Source organism: Pteropus medius, unplaced genomic scaffold (assembly GCF_902729225.1).
Source record: "Pteropus medius unplaced genomic scaffold, Ma_sr-lr_union100, whole genome shotgun sequence".
NCBI lineage: Eukaryota > Metazoa > Chordata > Mammalia > Chiroptera > Pteropodidae > Pteropus > Pteropus medius.
Genome location: NW_024354875.1, coordinates 7,848,094 through 7,863,174, shown reverse-complemented (window position 1 = coordinate 7,863,174; position 15,081 = coordinate 7,848,094). Strand labels below are relative to the sequence as shown.

Below are 15,081 nucleotides of genomic sequence, written 5' to 3'. Positions count from 1 at the left end.
GTTTAACATAGAATAAATAAAAATGACTATAAAACTAAATTTTAAAAGCATTTAAACAATGAAGTCCAATTGTAGTTAACTTCAGCATACTGACAATCTAAAGGAAATTAGCATAAATCTTTACCTAATGTCCATTAATTTGTGATGGCTGGCTCCTTCATTTCATTTGGTTAAAGTTACTGCATTACCGGCCTTGTAGGTTGTTATTCACTGATTTCTTTTTTCTTAGATGTTCCACCAACTGGTCAGGCACACAATGCGAGAGGCCAGCCCCAAAGAGCAGCAAGTCTGATCATATCAGCACAAGTAAGTTTCTCAGATTAATATCTTGGGTGTTCTACATGGTACAAAAATATATTTTTTCTTTTTATACCATTATTGAGGGAGTCGAGTCTGGGAAATCTCTTTCATGGAATTTTACAAGAGATCCACTGCAATGGCAGTGTTTTTTGAAAGATGAAGCTCTGTGCACTCGCCTGGTAACAGGATCCAGCTTTATGTTCTCTTTTAGGCTATTAGAGTTCATCTCAAATTTTGGCAGTTTTCTTAATGCAAACCTAGAGTAAGCTTTTCTTAGGAAATATACATGAGCTACAAAGGATGCAAATATCAAAATGGAAGTGAGAATACTTAGAAAAATAATTTCATATTTTAATTAGAGAAACATATATTTTCTTAAAATGCATTTTAATTTGTTGTGGAAAATCATACTTGATTCGTTAGATTTAGAGAATTATATTGTCTATGGCCATGCCACCCTGAACAAGCCCAATCCTGTCTGATCTCGGAAGCTAAGCAGGGTTGGGCCCATTAGTACTTGCATGGGAGACCACCTAGGAAGACCAGGTGCTGTAGGCATAAAAAAATAATAATAAAAATATAAATAAATAAATAAATAAATAAATAAGAAAGGAATGTAAACTGACAAGGCCCTTGCAATCTGTGAGGTCAACCAAAGATTGCCTCACTTAAAAAAAAAAAAAAGAGAGAGAGAATTGTATTAACAAACAATTCTTAATAAAAATTATAGTTAATTTATAGCTTGTCTTTAAAGTAATGATTTTAAAATTTATTAAAATATAGCTTAATATTTTACAACTCATTTTTGTGCAGCTCTAGTCTTAAGACAAGTCTTTGATATAAACTTTCATCTACATCAACATTGTGTCTGTTTTCCAACTATTTTACATGATTTTATAAAGATTTTCAAAATAAAAGTCTGAAGTAAAGTTTCTCAATTTGCACATTTTGTTATTAATTTGACCATGAGTGGAGAACTTTGAAAAATCTGTAATATACCTCAAGCGGGCAAATATATTCTTGAAGAGGAAAAATAACATTTCTGAGTGACAAATGTTTAGTTTAGCAGTTTTTCTCTAGTCTTTCACTGCCGATGAAAACACTCTCATGAAAACAAACAAAAATAAACCATATAGTGCAGTTTGGGAAAAAGGAAAGACACTATTAAAGTCAAAAGTATACAAAGGTTGGTACCCTAGATATAGGCTTCCAGGGTTTGCTTATTTATTTGTTTGTTGTTCCTATCCCAAAATAGTTTATATATTATTGCTTGAATTTCTCCAACCAACAATGTCCAAAGTCACAGCATTTAGAGATTAATTTGGGCTAATAAGAATTGGCATCTTTGAAAAATGGCAAATAGATCTAGACTAGCCTAAACATGAATATTTGATTTTGGAGAGATGAAGTGAGTTATCTTTATTCATAGAGCATTTTGAATTTACTCTAAAATGTGTTTGTTGTTCTTAGAAAAGGGAAGAGATAAAGCCTTAAGAAAGCTATGAGCACATAATTGTATAAGAGAGCACTAAGATTTGGGAAATTTGTTCATAAAAGGTAGTAGAGGTGGCAAAATATATCTTGTTTAATTTGCTACTGCAAAAGGAAGGGGAGAAAAATTCCCCTCTCTCCTCTCAGGATCTAGAGCCCCTACTAATATTACTAATAATTCTGGAGGCATACTAATTTGCATATGACTTTGTGATCTAGTTGCAGAACTCAACCTTTATTGAGAGCATTTTTTAAATAAAAAATGCATTTTAAATTATCAACTTATAGAACACAGTGAATTTATAAGTTGAAAATTGTAAAGACAAAGAACTTTAGCATTTCTTTTGTGATAATTCCTCAATTATTTAGGATAAATGAGATGCATATCATTTTAGAGCATCAAAAACAATTTTAAATATTGATAAAACTCTAAAACAAAAAGAAAGAAACATAGCATAATGTCAATTGAATTTTCAATTTGTATATAAGGTCATTCAAATGGGAAGGTTTAATGTTTAGAAAACGGTGTGGAGGAGGGGTGTGACAGATATTTTTCACTGGAGGATGAAGCCTTCAACTGTTCGCAGGGGCAACAAGCTCCCTTAAAACAAAATGCCTCTAATTACATGCATCAGTTCTAAAACAGAGAACATCAAATGGGAGGAGGAGTTCCAGGTAGTTGTAACTCTTGTCCCAAAGATTCTGATGTTCTTTCTTCCTTCACTGAATAAAGTCACTAAATTTAATGGAAGTATCAAGGCACATTGAAAGAGCTATTAGCTATGTAATTCATATTTCGGATTTGAGCAAGGTTGACCAAATAATGACTCTATTAGAAGATATTTTACATTAGACATTTATGCTGAGGAAAACTTCCCTCAATAAGTAAAAAGAAGGAAAAAATAGTTAAACTGATTCTTCCTAAGGTAGAAGGGTTATTTTATTCTCTAGTGAAGCCCAGTGGTTTTGAATGATTGTCAAATGTTCCCTGAACTTGAGCAGAAGTCATTTGCCCAATAAGAAAGATGGATACTTTCAGGAAAGTGTTTTTAAATCTGCATTTCTGCTTACAGTGAAGCATTTCATAATCATTGGACCTTGGAATAATTGAGAATACACTTCCACTGCTGGCCTAAGTGCCATCAACTGGCACAGAGATTTACCTTTCTAATTGATGCACAGCTTTTTAAATCATCTCTGAGTAGTAATACTGATATTTTCTGGCCCTTCCTGTTTAAAGTATCTAAAATTCTGCCTGTAGAATTAAGCAGATCTATTATCCTTTGACTGTCTGCTTGGGTTCTACTTGAAAAAGCTAGTCTGACTCTTCTGAAGTTATTTTGAATAGTTTTAAACTAAGGATGATACAACTCAGTATATATTCTTATTTTAATTTTGCCTAAAGTTTGAAGGGACTAAACATGCAGTGTCTGAATTATGCAGTTCGTATATATCAAAATTGAGGAGGATATAAGTATAATCAGCATTTGTGGGGCAGTAATGTAGATATGTATATGTATATTATCTATATTTATATCTATATCTACATCATCATTTATATTTATCATCTATTCATATTCCACAGGAATCTCAGGCTCAGCATACCCTCAGATGTTCTCATCACCTTCTCTCACTCAACTAGCCAATTTCCTGTACCTCGTTTTGCTTTCCTATATATATATATGGATGGCTGAAAAATCTACCTAGTTACCCAAGCAAAATTTAACTGTTCTTAATGCTCCTTGTCTCTTAAGTCAAGTCAAACAATATATCCAGTGATATTACTTCCTAAATTTTCTTCGACCTTGCTCTTTTTTTTAAATAATAGAAATGCCCAGCTCATTTACATAGCTTACACAGCCCTTCAGAACATCACCTTTGCTGTCCTCTACAGCCACATCTCCTTGCACCACTCTGCATTCTGCACATCAGCCACATTGTTGTTTTTTGATCTTTCCTCCTCTAGACTTTTACATTTCTCTTCCTAGATTAATTCAATATCTCTTTGTCCCACTTGACCTGAATTCTATTTCATGAAACTAAAGAAGACTCATCCCTCAGGTCTCAGAGACATCCAGTCCTCTTCCATCCCGGATCTAGTTGGATGCCCTTCCTTTATATTTCTAGAGCAATGCATATTTTTTCCTGGAATAGTGCTTATCGCGCTATCTTAAATAAATCCATTTCTTTGTCATCTCCTAAATATACATCAAAAAACATGAGGGGAGGCATGTTTGTTCCCCTGGCACAAAGTAGAGTACATGTTGAACATGTAGGAGATGGCAACATTTAAAATATATTTGCTAAATAAAAATTGAATATATAGTCCATACGATATCCTAGGAACTCTGCTAAGTACAAAGAGAGATGAACAATTTATATCCTCACATTACAAATAAATTGGTTTCTACAATATATTGTACAAACTGCAAACAGTCATGAATAGAATGCTATTACAATATATATTTTTAATTAATTAATAAACATGTAGCACTTTCTAGGTAAATCGACAATCATATTTACATTATTATGAAGTAGATATTAATGATTACACTCATTTTATAGATGTGTAGATGGAGGCAAGACAAATAATAAGGATATGTTGCTAGTAATTCGAAGTTTGAACAGAGGTAGCCTGGCTCCAGAGTTCCTTATCTCAACTACTATACTGTACTGCCTCTCTCATGGAAGGGGTCTCTAGAACATAAAAATTTAATAATATAGTTACTTTTCTAATGAAAAAAGTGTTGTATAATGAGGCTTCAGAAAAATATTGCAAAGAAAAAGTTGCTCTGTTGTTAAGATATTCTCTCAGCCCTTAATAAGTACAGAAAGTACTTTTTGAAGTCATTTTAGAACAATCCACCAATAATGTACTGTTAAAAAAATCACCTGCAATATGACCATCACATGTTGCAATTTTATAGTTACTGCTATATGTGCTACTTAGAAAAATGTACCTATTTTGAAAAATACTATCTTATGATTCTAAAAATATATGTGGTTGCCAATTGTTTTATAACTTGCCAAACTGCTATCCTGCATTATTTATTGGCAACCTTAAGCATTACTGCAGTTATCTCGATTAGTTATATAAACATATCAGAAATCTAGATTCTTAAACAAAGTATTATTTAAGATTTATAAAGGATTGGAACTGCCGTTCATGATGGGAGAAAGAAGAAAAAGGAAGTTTTTTGTTTCCTAGAATACATAATTAACAGCATTTCTATCTTACAGAATAAAAGACTATGTAGAACAAATAAAATTTAATATTCTAAATAATATACAGTTGCATTGAGGGAAAAGTAACTTTATATACCTTAAAACCAGTAGTATTTTATACCTACTAATTTATCACAAATTTTAGCGGGAAAATGATAAATAGTAAAGTAATGATATTTACAAAGTCTTGATCAATCAGTTAAAGTCATAGTTTATGAAGAAACCAACTGTTCACTGGTATTTAAACTTCAGGAACAAATATCCACTACTATCTAGAGTGCCAGATTCTCTGCTGTCATTAATTACTAATAAATTACACATTCATATAAAGTTCACTTTCCCAAAACCATATTAAATCAAACTCACTAAAAACAAGAAAAAATAAAAACATGAAAAAATAAAATGAGTTTTTTATTTTAGAAACTGACTAAAGAAAGCAAGCCATATTTTTTCTTGCAAGGAAGACATAGTTACTTGGTTATTTTAGACAAATTATTTTTGAAATTTCAAACTGACAGATTATTTTACACATGACATTTCTTTAATAAAGACTTTTTGGCGTTTTGGTAAGTAAATTCCACTATGTACTGTCTCACACAGATAATTTTGGGCTAGAACTGTTAAAACTGACCTATATTTCTATTTTAAAGTTCCTAAGCAGCTGCTTATTGTGCTTAATATTACCATACATTTCTACCACAGTATGTTTACATTCACATGTATTTGCAAAGGAAAATTCAAATATTTAATAATTCTTAATGGTTCATCACTGAATCATTCAAGATCTCCACATGAAATTTCAATTAGTTTTTGGGTTGCTTTGTTCTTAATTTAAGCAGTGATTAACCTGACTTAACTAAATCAATCAGATGCTTATTCCAAATAAAGAGAGCCTTTGTTTCATGGGCACTAGATATTTGTTGGAAAAATAATATTAGGTTATTTTTTATTATATTATTATATTTTTATTATATTATTATTTTTAAAGTATTATCTCCTTTTTTGGAAAAAAATTAATGTCCCATATTGCCAACCTAGAAATGGAGGGCAGAGGTTCTCCTCAGTTTTGCTTTTTCCCTGCTCAGATGCATAAAAACTAATACTCAGTTTCTTAGACCACTTTTGAAGATCTATCCCATAGATATTTTATTTCATTTTGAAGATAGGTGATATAATATGAGATCACTCTTATAAATACGTGAAAAAAAGAAAAAAATGTCCATTTACACCATAAGTCCAGCTCTGCAGAGATGTTTTGCTGAAACTATTCCAGAAGTGGAACTTGAGAAATAAAATCCCCTCTGCTCCCCTATTTTGTTGAATCAAGTTAACAGCCCTATTGGTAGGTCTTTTTGCTCTGTTTCATTGGTAAAGAGCAGGAGCTTCAAAACAAATTTTTTTTATGCTTAGAAATTCCTCAATTTATATGATTTTGAAAAATATTTTTATATACTATTTAATATTTCAGTGGCTAAATAATATTTAAAGTGTCAAGCCTCAAATTTTAAATAACCTATTTGATGTCTCACTTCAAGTAATTTGTGAAACATATTTAGGCCTATTGTCATCACAAATCCAGTGCCGACGTCCCTTTTTTGTTTTGCCAGGCTGCACTAACTTGTCACATGTACTCCTGGCCAGAGAGAAGTTATAGCTAAAGGAACAAAACTGAGGGTGGGAATGTGACCAGTAAAATTGTGTAAATGTGTGTTCAGTCCTGGTTGATTTATAAGGCGTTACCAGCATGTACTTACATCATTGCAAGTAAATGTGTGTGGTGAGACTGAGACTCAAACTGACAAAAGTAGATATTTTGAAACTCAACGTTTTAACTGCAACATATAAGTGAAAGATATTTAAATAAACATTTCCAGTAGATCAAGAATTTGTAGGAGTAATGTTTCAGTAACACGAACTAGGAATGTAGACATTCGGCCTAAGCTTTGTTATATCAGTGGTCAAATGATTTGTTGTAATATTTAGTTATATCAGTCTTTACTTTTTGTTTATGTGTTCATTCTCTTCATTCACTTCTTTTTCAGGAAGTATTGCTATCATTGTGCCTCTTGTCCTCTTGGTTACTTTGATAGCCACCTTAGTAATTGGTTTAGTGCTTTGTAAAAGAAAAAGAAGGTAAGATGGAATGTTATAGACTAACAGGAAATAAACTACACAAACAGTTACAGAAACATAAAGATTTATTTAAATTTCTTAAAACATGTTATTTTATCTAAAATCCTGTTTTCTAAACCATTTTATACCTCTATTTCATTTTGAGTGATTATAATTCTAATGCCCCTTCCCCAATGTTATGTATGCTTGCTAGTGGAATGGCTCCATTTATATATTCTAAAAAAATTAACAAAGAGACATATTAATTAAAATTTTACTGGAATTTTACATTTGTGGTGGTTTTTCCTTGAAATCACAAGTCTCTGAAAGGGATTTTATTATATTAATGTGTAAGATTAGTGATGTCAATATAATCATACTGAATATGTATTGTGTATAAGAAATTGTGCATTTCATTCCTAAAATGTGCATTTGTTTATGGTATATATTACTAGTAGTGTTATTATTCAATTTACATGTATATGTATATAGTTTTAAAGATCCAGAAAGAGTGAATTACCTGTGGGGTTATTACCCAGAACGAAGGGTTTGTGGATCAGTTTTTTAATTATGTTAAAGAGTATTTTAGTTATATGACTTGAGTATTGAAAATGATCTATTTCAGTGTTTCTTTATCACTATCTTTTCGAATAGTTTTCAGAAAGAAAGGGGAAAAGTTGAATTTATAAATATGATTTATAAATATAATCGGTTTCAGCTAATGGGGTATTATTTATTATGAATATGTTCTAAGTGCAATTTTATTGTTAAATATAAATAATTTGGAAAAATAACATTGTATTAAGACATTTTTGTTCCTTTGTGACTTGATGAATGTCATTTATTTTGATTGAATTTTATTTATGAATTTACCATTAATTATATTAAAATAAGTCAATAAATCTATAAATATAATAGTTTCATGCACCATGATTGTGATATTTAAACAAGTCACACTATATTAATATTCACATATTCTAGGACAAAAACTATTCGAAGACAACCTATTATCAATGGAGGAATAAATGTAGAAATTGGCAATCCATCTTACAACATGTATGAGGTGGATCATGATCACAGCGATGGAGGTCTTTTAGATCCAGGTTTTATGATAGATCCAGCAAAGGTAATATGTTTTAAAATGATGGACAGTGAGCACTGAGATTCTTGAGTCACATTTCTGTAATATGATTGTGATTTCATCAGCATTTTCTTTAGAAGAGTTAATAACATTCAATGCATCCTAAAATTCTTTACTATAAGAATTTTTTTTATTCTTTACTATAAGAATTTTAGGATGCATTGAATGTTATTATCTCTTCTAAAGAAAAAAATAAATTATGGATTACATTCACCTGAAGCCTGAAGTTAGTATAACATGTTTTGGAAAATACATATTTATTTATTCACTTAATTTATAAACATACACTGTTTACTTCAAATAATATCTTATTTAAATGTGTTGAGATACCAACACATCTAATTATACAACCTAGTAAAAAAAACTATCTAAAATATATTTTTAATAATAAAAAGAGAAGAGTACTTTATTGTTAAAATAAAGAATTTATTTCCAGCGTTTCATTGAAGACTCAACTAAACTATGTCCATGGCTTCTTTCATATCAAATCACTTTTGAAACATATTTTTTCTATGTGTTATAAAACTCTTGCTATTGATTCGAGGCATGTCATTGATACCTATAGCCCAAAATTCCAGTCTTTTTTTAAAGTTCCTGTTAGTTCATATCATTTTATGCTTAGATTATCAGGTTTTAAGAAAATTAGATAAATAATTATCCAGATAAATTAAACACAAACATTCATTTCACTCTATTATTTGAATATTATACATGATAATTATAGAATATTTTGCTATTAATTAAAAGCATCAATTTGCTATCATGGAATAATTTTTCTTAACTTATTCATATATTTATTGAATATTTATTTATTTACTTTCTGATATATTAAAGATACTTTGTCCAAAAAACACCTTTATATTATAAATAATCACAGTGACTGACCCACATCTAAATGGTTTTGCATTCATAGTAACAGCTGTTCCCAAAGAAGTTCAATCAAGTCCCTTACATTTAATCTAGTTATGACTCCACAGTCATACTTTCAAAGCCTGAAATTGATGGTCAAGTATTCATTTCTATGAAAAAAAAAATCAATCATAATTGTACGGATTTTTTTTTTTACTCTCAGAAGATATCATAGTGATTTTTTCCTAGTTAGAAATAATTTTATAGTTACTACTATTAATTCAGTAACTAACTCCTACATTTGAAATTGTTCATGAAATAAGTCCTTATAAGTTTCACTGTTTTCTACTTGATATTGAAAGACTATATATACTGTATACATTGTTATTTGATAACTTATCTATTAAGACATCTTAAATAATAAACTTTTTATATTCTTTGAACTTTTCTTAGGAATAAAAATATAGCATCTATAAGTATTCTATGAACTGATGACAACATACTAAAGCACAGTTTTTATAAAAAAGGGAGTTCTCGTTTTCTCCCATTATATATATTTTTTTTCTAGAGATAGAATTAAGCCAATTTTGGACACTGAAAGAGACTAGCTTTTTAGTACTTTATTTAAATTTTTTTCCACATTTACTCTAGGAAGATAAAACTGCTTCAGTGCCCCTCAAATATATGTTTAATGTACTTAGCACATAACATTTAATATATTTATTTATCAATTTGCTTACTGATTGACCAAAATTATATTAAATGTGACTTAGATGGCTGATTCTAGCTGGATCCTGATGTTTGAAATGTAAATATGAATTGTTGCCTATTCATAAGAAATAACTGCAGAAAACACAACTAGTCCTAATAGGTATAAACAATTTTTAAAAGCAGAGAGTCACACCAAAGCAGCCTTAAAGATCAAATATTTTTCATAGAGTGTTCACTGTATTGCAATGGTTTGATATACTAAAGATGTGACCAAATATATATAAGTTCCATTACACATAAAGATTTCTGTTGTTCGGTCATTTTTATTGTTTTCAAAATAAATAAAATTTCTACTTTGATGGTACCTTATAATCAAAAGAAATGAAATAATAAAGTTAATTTTAAAAGATTTATCTATGGAAGCAATCACAGAACAGTTTAGAAGTTCAAAAAAGGAGAATTAGTATTTACTGGTTTTTATCTCCAAATTCATCACAATCCTTAGATTGTTTTTAGTATCTTCTAAATTAGACGTTTGTGGGGGAAAATAAATAGGCAATATTGACCTAATTTCATGTTTAAGATCTTTTCCTGAAACCTTTGCCCTTGTCCCAAACTTTGTGATCATTCATCGTTAGGTATTGATAGTTAAAATTTTCAAATATGTATATTAACTAATATTTTTATATTCTTTAACTTTTCACCATTGTTTTTTTCTTTTGGGTCACCAAAAATACTCTATTATGAATATGAGTATACTGGATTGGCTACTTCTACCCTTAAACCCAAGAAATTCTAAAGTCCGTACTTGTATGAAGAGTTAGTGAGCCAATTTAATTATTAATTAATCTGTGTTAGACTCGAGAGTCAGATTTTCCAAAATTCAAATGTTTATTTTATGATATATCAAATTTATGATGTTTTTTTTTTCCCCTAAAAATATAGAGTGGTGATGAATCTTTAATTAGTCAGATATTCGAGTGTCCACAATTGGCTACTGTCGAAAACTTTCAGTGACAAAACCTTAAATGGGGGAAGCTGGTGTACTTTTCACGGTGCTGTTAGCAAACATATGCTTTCATTGAGGAGGATAAAATTAATTTAACCTAGATACATCTACCTATGAAGCACAGATTCAATATCAATAGTTTTTAAGTTATTAAAGCTAGCACGAACACACTGTTCATGTCCCAGAGCTACAGAGTATTTTTATGTTGTTATAACTTGATATAAGTTCATGAAAATGAAAAGAATTCCATGATATTAGATCAGAAACTAATATTTTCTGTTTACATACAGGCCAGATATATAGGGGGCGGGTCCAGTGCTTTCAAGCTTCCACATACAGCGCCGCCCATCTACCTAAACTCTGATTTGAAAGGACCACTAACTGCTGGGGTGAGAAAATAAAATTAATTATTTCATATCCATTCCATCACAGAACCCCTCACAATCAAAAATGATTATTAGATTTATTTATTTTAATTTTTCAATACAAGAATATTTACAGCACCTGATTACTAGATTTAGATAAGAGCTTGCCCTTGAGTTTTAAATTAACACAAGATTTGAAAACAGCATTAAAATCAGGGGCTTATGTTATATTGTTATATGTCCTACGTATGCATGTTATCATTTTAGTCAAGCTATTAAATAGAAATAGTTCTGCCGAATTTGAAAATGTTATAGCACTTTAACAATAAATTTGAATATTTGCTATTCTTAGAAATCTCTAACCAGAAATATAAACTGAGTAATTTATACAAATTAATTTGCTTTTATTCATTTCCTATAAGATACTTTAATATATACAAATTTATTGTCCAGTTAAATAAAAATATACTATAAAATTAAGCATTATGTTGAGAAATTAGAAATGGTCTAATGAAAACATTCTTAACTTTTTTATGAAGTAACTAACTATTTTCTAGAGAAAGATGCACTGTTATATGGTTCATGTTAGAAGAGGGATAAAATAAGGGTTTCAAGTTCCCCATTAGCTGTTTTTCATTCTCATTTTTTTATCATGTTTGTCTCATTTGCATGGCTCAAAGATTATAGTGTTTCTTTAGATTTAATATTTTGTAAAGACAAAACAAAACTAAATAAACATTAGGCAATAATTTCTTGAGTTAAGTTGCAATTAGTAAACTAATGAACATTTGTATATATTTTTCAACTGAAAGAGATCATTTCTACATGTTTCGATTCTTCCTCAAAATGCATAAATATGTACGCAACTTATGATATGTGTACTTTACAATTCTTTGGAAGAGTCTCAAAATATTTTCAGTATTAAATATATATAGATAGTTTGAAGCAAAAAAAGTGTCTTTATTTTAGAGCCTACTTCACCAATAGTTTTCTTTTTATTTTTCTTTGTTTTCTTGCTTTTAACTGCATATTGAAAAATTATAAACTCTGAGCAATTATATGGCTTTCTGTAAACACATCTTTCCTGCCACTGCAATAGCAATAAAGAGAGAAAATATATGGACTGGAAATTAGACTATTTAGTTTAATGTTTTATGCTTTTAAGTAGTCTCAGTGAATAGTTTTCATGAAGTTTTCTTTAGGATTTTAATATTATGTCAAAGCTCCCATTAGGTTCACAGGTTACCTGAAAAACATACCATTATGATGTTATCTAATACTATGCTAAGGTCAACTAAAGCCTGTAATTTAAATCGTTACATTTAAATTGTTGCATTTAAATCATTAAATGTAAATTAATTTATTTAGTAAATTAAATGTATTTCATATAAATGTTATTAACATTAAAAAATAGACATTCTAGAAAATAATTAATGAGGTCAAAACTGATAATAAAATTGTACTTATTTATTTTTTTCTCCTTCAGCCAACAAATTACTCCAATCCTGTGTATGCAAAATTGTATATGGATGGGCAAAACTGTCGAAATTCCTTAGGAAGTGTTGATGAAAGGAAAGAACTGCTTCCAAAGAAAATAGAAATTGGGATAAGAGAGACAGTGGCATAATCAGTGATACCTTTTATATGCTGTATAAATGTATAAAATATAAGGATTACTTTTGTATGTTTCAACAGTATTATACTTGTTTTGGCATCAGCATTACCTCTTTCTTTATCTTTTTCCTAGTTAATTGTTTTCTGAGTTTCCTGGGTTCTATATTTTGCTGATGACTATTGATTGACCATTTGTATGGTATTTTTATGAAAAAGAACTGCACTACAGTACAATTTACAACAATGCTGCTGATATGACACACCTTTGAATTTGTTAAAATTAAAAACAACATATTCCTTTGTAGTGTGAAAATATGAGCAATCTATTTTATATGAACTTTTTTGGTTCTACTTAACAAGAGACTGTACTTTTTCATTCTATAGTCTGAAAGCTGTAATACAATGTCATTTTACTTTTCCGTTTAAATTGATGGAAGAATGATTAAATGGTCAACTCTCTTCTTTGTGCCTGTTAAGATTGATTCAGACTACTGAAAATATAGAGGCCTCACAAGTTCGGCATCACCTGCTTTGAAATTAGCCTTAGATTTGCCAAGTGATAGATGAAAATTTTGAGGAAAATCTTTAAAAATATATAAAATTAATAATTTGCATGAACACATATGACAACATTTCCAAAATTTAGTGGACTGTATGTGATATACTAAACACATACACTGTGAACAATATTTATATTTAGGTAGTAGAACATAGCAAAAATACAACCAAATGTGGAAAGACCGCGTTTGCTATGGGATAAGACCTTTTTTTCTCCCTCAGTCTTGAGGTAAATAGCCCACCTAGAGCACAACAGGGCATTGGGTACTCATGTCTTAGGAATTCCTTCCCAGCTATGTGCTTTTTGTGGAAGACTAACCCAACCCCTTACAACACACACACACACACACACACACACACACACACACACACATACACACTAAAGAATACAACACTAAAGAATAATATATAAGCACACAAATTGATGACAGAATTTCAATTTTGTGAATGCATTCTCTTTGCTAGTTCGAAATGACTGCAAAACAGTCATTATAATATGGTATGATAGAGTAATCAATAAATATTTTCAACATACAATATATGACTAACTCAACATTTGCCCTATCCAAAATGTATTCTTAAAGGATTTCCTAAGTTATAGAACAATTATCTGCCCATAATCAAAGGTGGAGAGTATATATGCTGACCAGTTACTCTGGTACTCTGGGATTTTTTTTTTGTTATGCAAAACACATGAACCCCATTCATTTGTTTGTTTGTTTTCAATTTTTAATTAAAGCAAGTACGATTTATTTAAGTTGTATAAAAAAAAAGGATAACATTTTTATACAAATATCTTTAAAGGCACAAAAGATTTATTCACAAGGTATGGAGGGCTTTTTGTTCCTCTGATAGACATGACTGACTTTTAGCTGTCATAATGTATTAACCTAACAGATGAAATATGTTTGTGGTTGCTCTTTATCCCTTTGTACAAGCATTAAAAAGAAAAAAAAAATTGCTGTTTTATAAAGAGACTTTTTGTTGTACTATGTGCATGCATACTACCTATTTCTAAACTTTGCCATATTGAGGCCTTTATAAACTATTGATTTATGTAATACTAGTGCAATTTTGCTTGAACAATGTTATGCATATCATAAACTTTTTCAGGTTCTTGTTTAAGTACATTTTTTAAATTGAACAGTATTTTTCCTTTTGGTTATAATAGTCATTTTGCCTATGTTTCTACAATGAAGTGTTGAATACTTTATAAAAAATTGTTGATTGACTTATTTAAATGAAATTCTACATATTTAAGTGCCTGTGTTGGGTAGTTTTTAAAAATAAGAAAATTCCTATCTTCATGGAGTTTAATATTCCTAGGAAACTATTTCAGTAAACACAAGACATAATTTTTATTTCTTTAGAACATAATTTCTGGGGTAGGGTTAATTTTGTTGAATCATTTTTAAAAGCACAATGGAGAAGGCATTTTCTCCCTTTTTGAAGCAGAAACATTTCCCTTAGTTTTTCCTTTTCCACTTCCTTGCATTGATCATCATAGATTCCATGTTGCAATGGAAAGATAAGTTATATACAGTCGATAACAATTGTGTTGAAATAAGCTGAAGTTCTTCCTTCCCCTTCTCATCCTCAAAAAGTGCACTTTATTAAAAACTCAGATTCCATTACAGGTTGTTTACACATTGATTTATAAGTAGAATGGTTATTGGTATACCTACTTGAAGTATCAGACTACAGAG

General features: G+C 29.9%; 1 protein-coding gene and 1 pseudogene across 1 annotated transcript in view; both read left to right on the top strand.

The window, feature by feature from the left end:
• LRP1B (LDL receptor related protein 1B) overlaps window positions 1–12,875 on the top strand; it is a 1,647,539-nt gene extending 1,634,664 nt beyond the window's left edge. The window contains exons 87-91 of the mRNA XM_039855262.1: window positions 230–306; window positions 7,059–7,149; window positions 8,110–8,254; window positions 11,129–11,227; window positions 12,690–12,875. Coding sequence (XP_039711196.1) covers window positions 230–306; window positions 7,059–7,149; window positions 8,110–8,254; window positions 11,129–11,227; window positions 12,690–12,830 — 553 coding nt within the window. The 3' untranslated portion in view covers window positions 12,831–12,875. The remainder of the gene's footprint in view (window positions 1–229; window positions 307–7,058; window positions 7,150–8,109; window positions 8,255–11,128; window positions 11,228–12,689) is intronic.
• LOC120597332 (uncharacterized) lies at window positions 741–858 on the top strand (annotated as a pseudogene).
• Window positions 12,876–15,081: the final 2,206 nt, after the last annotated feature.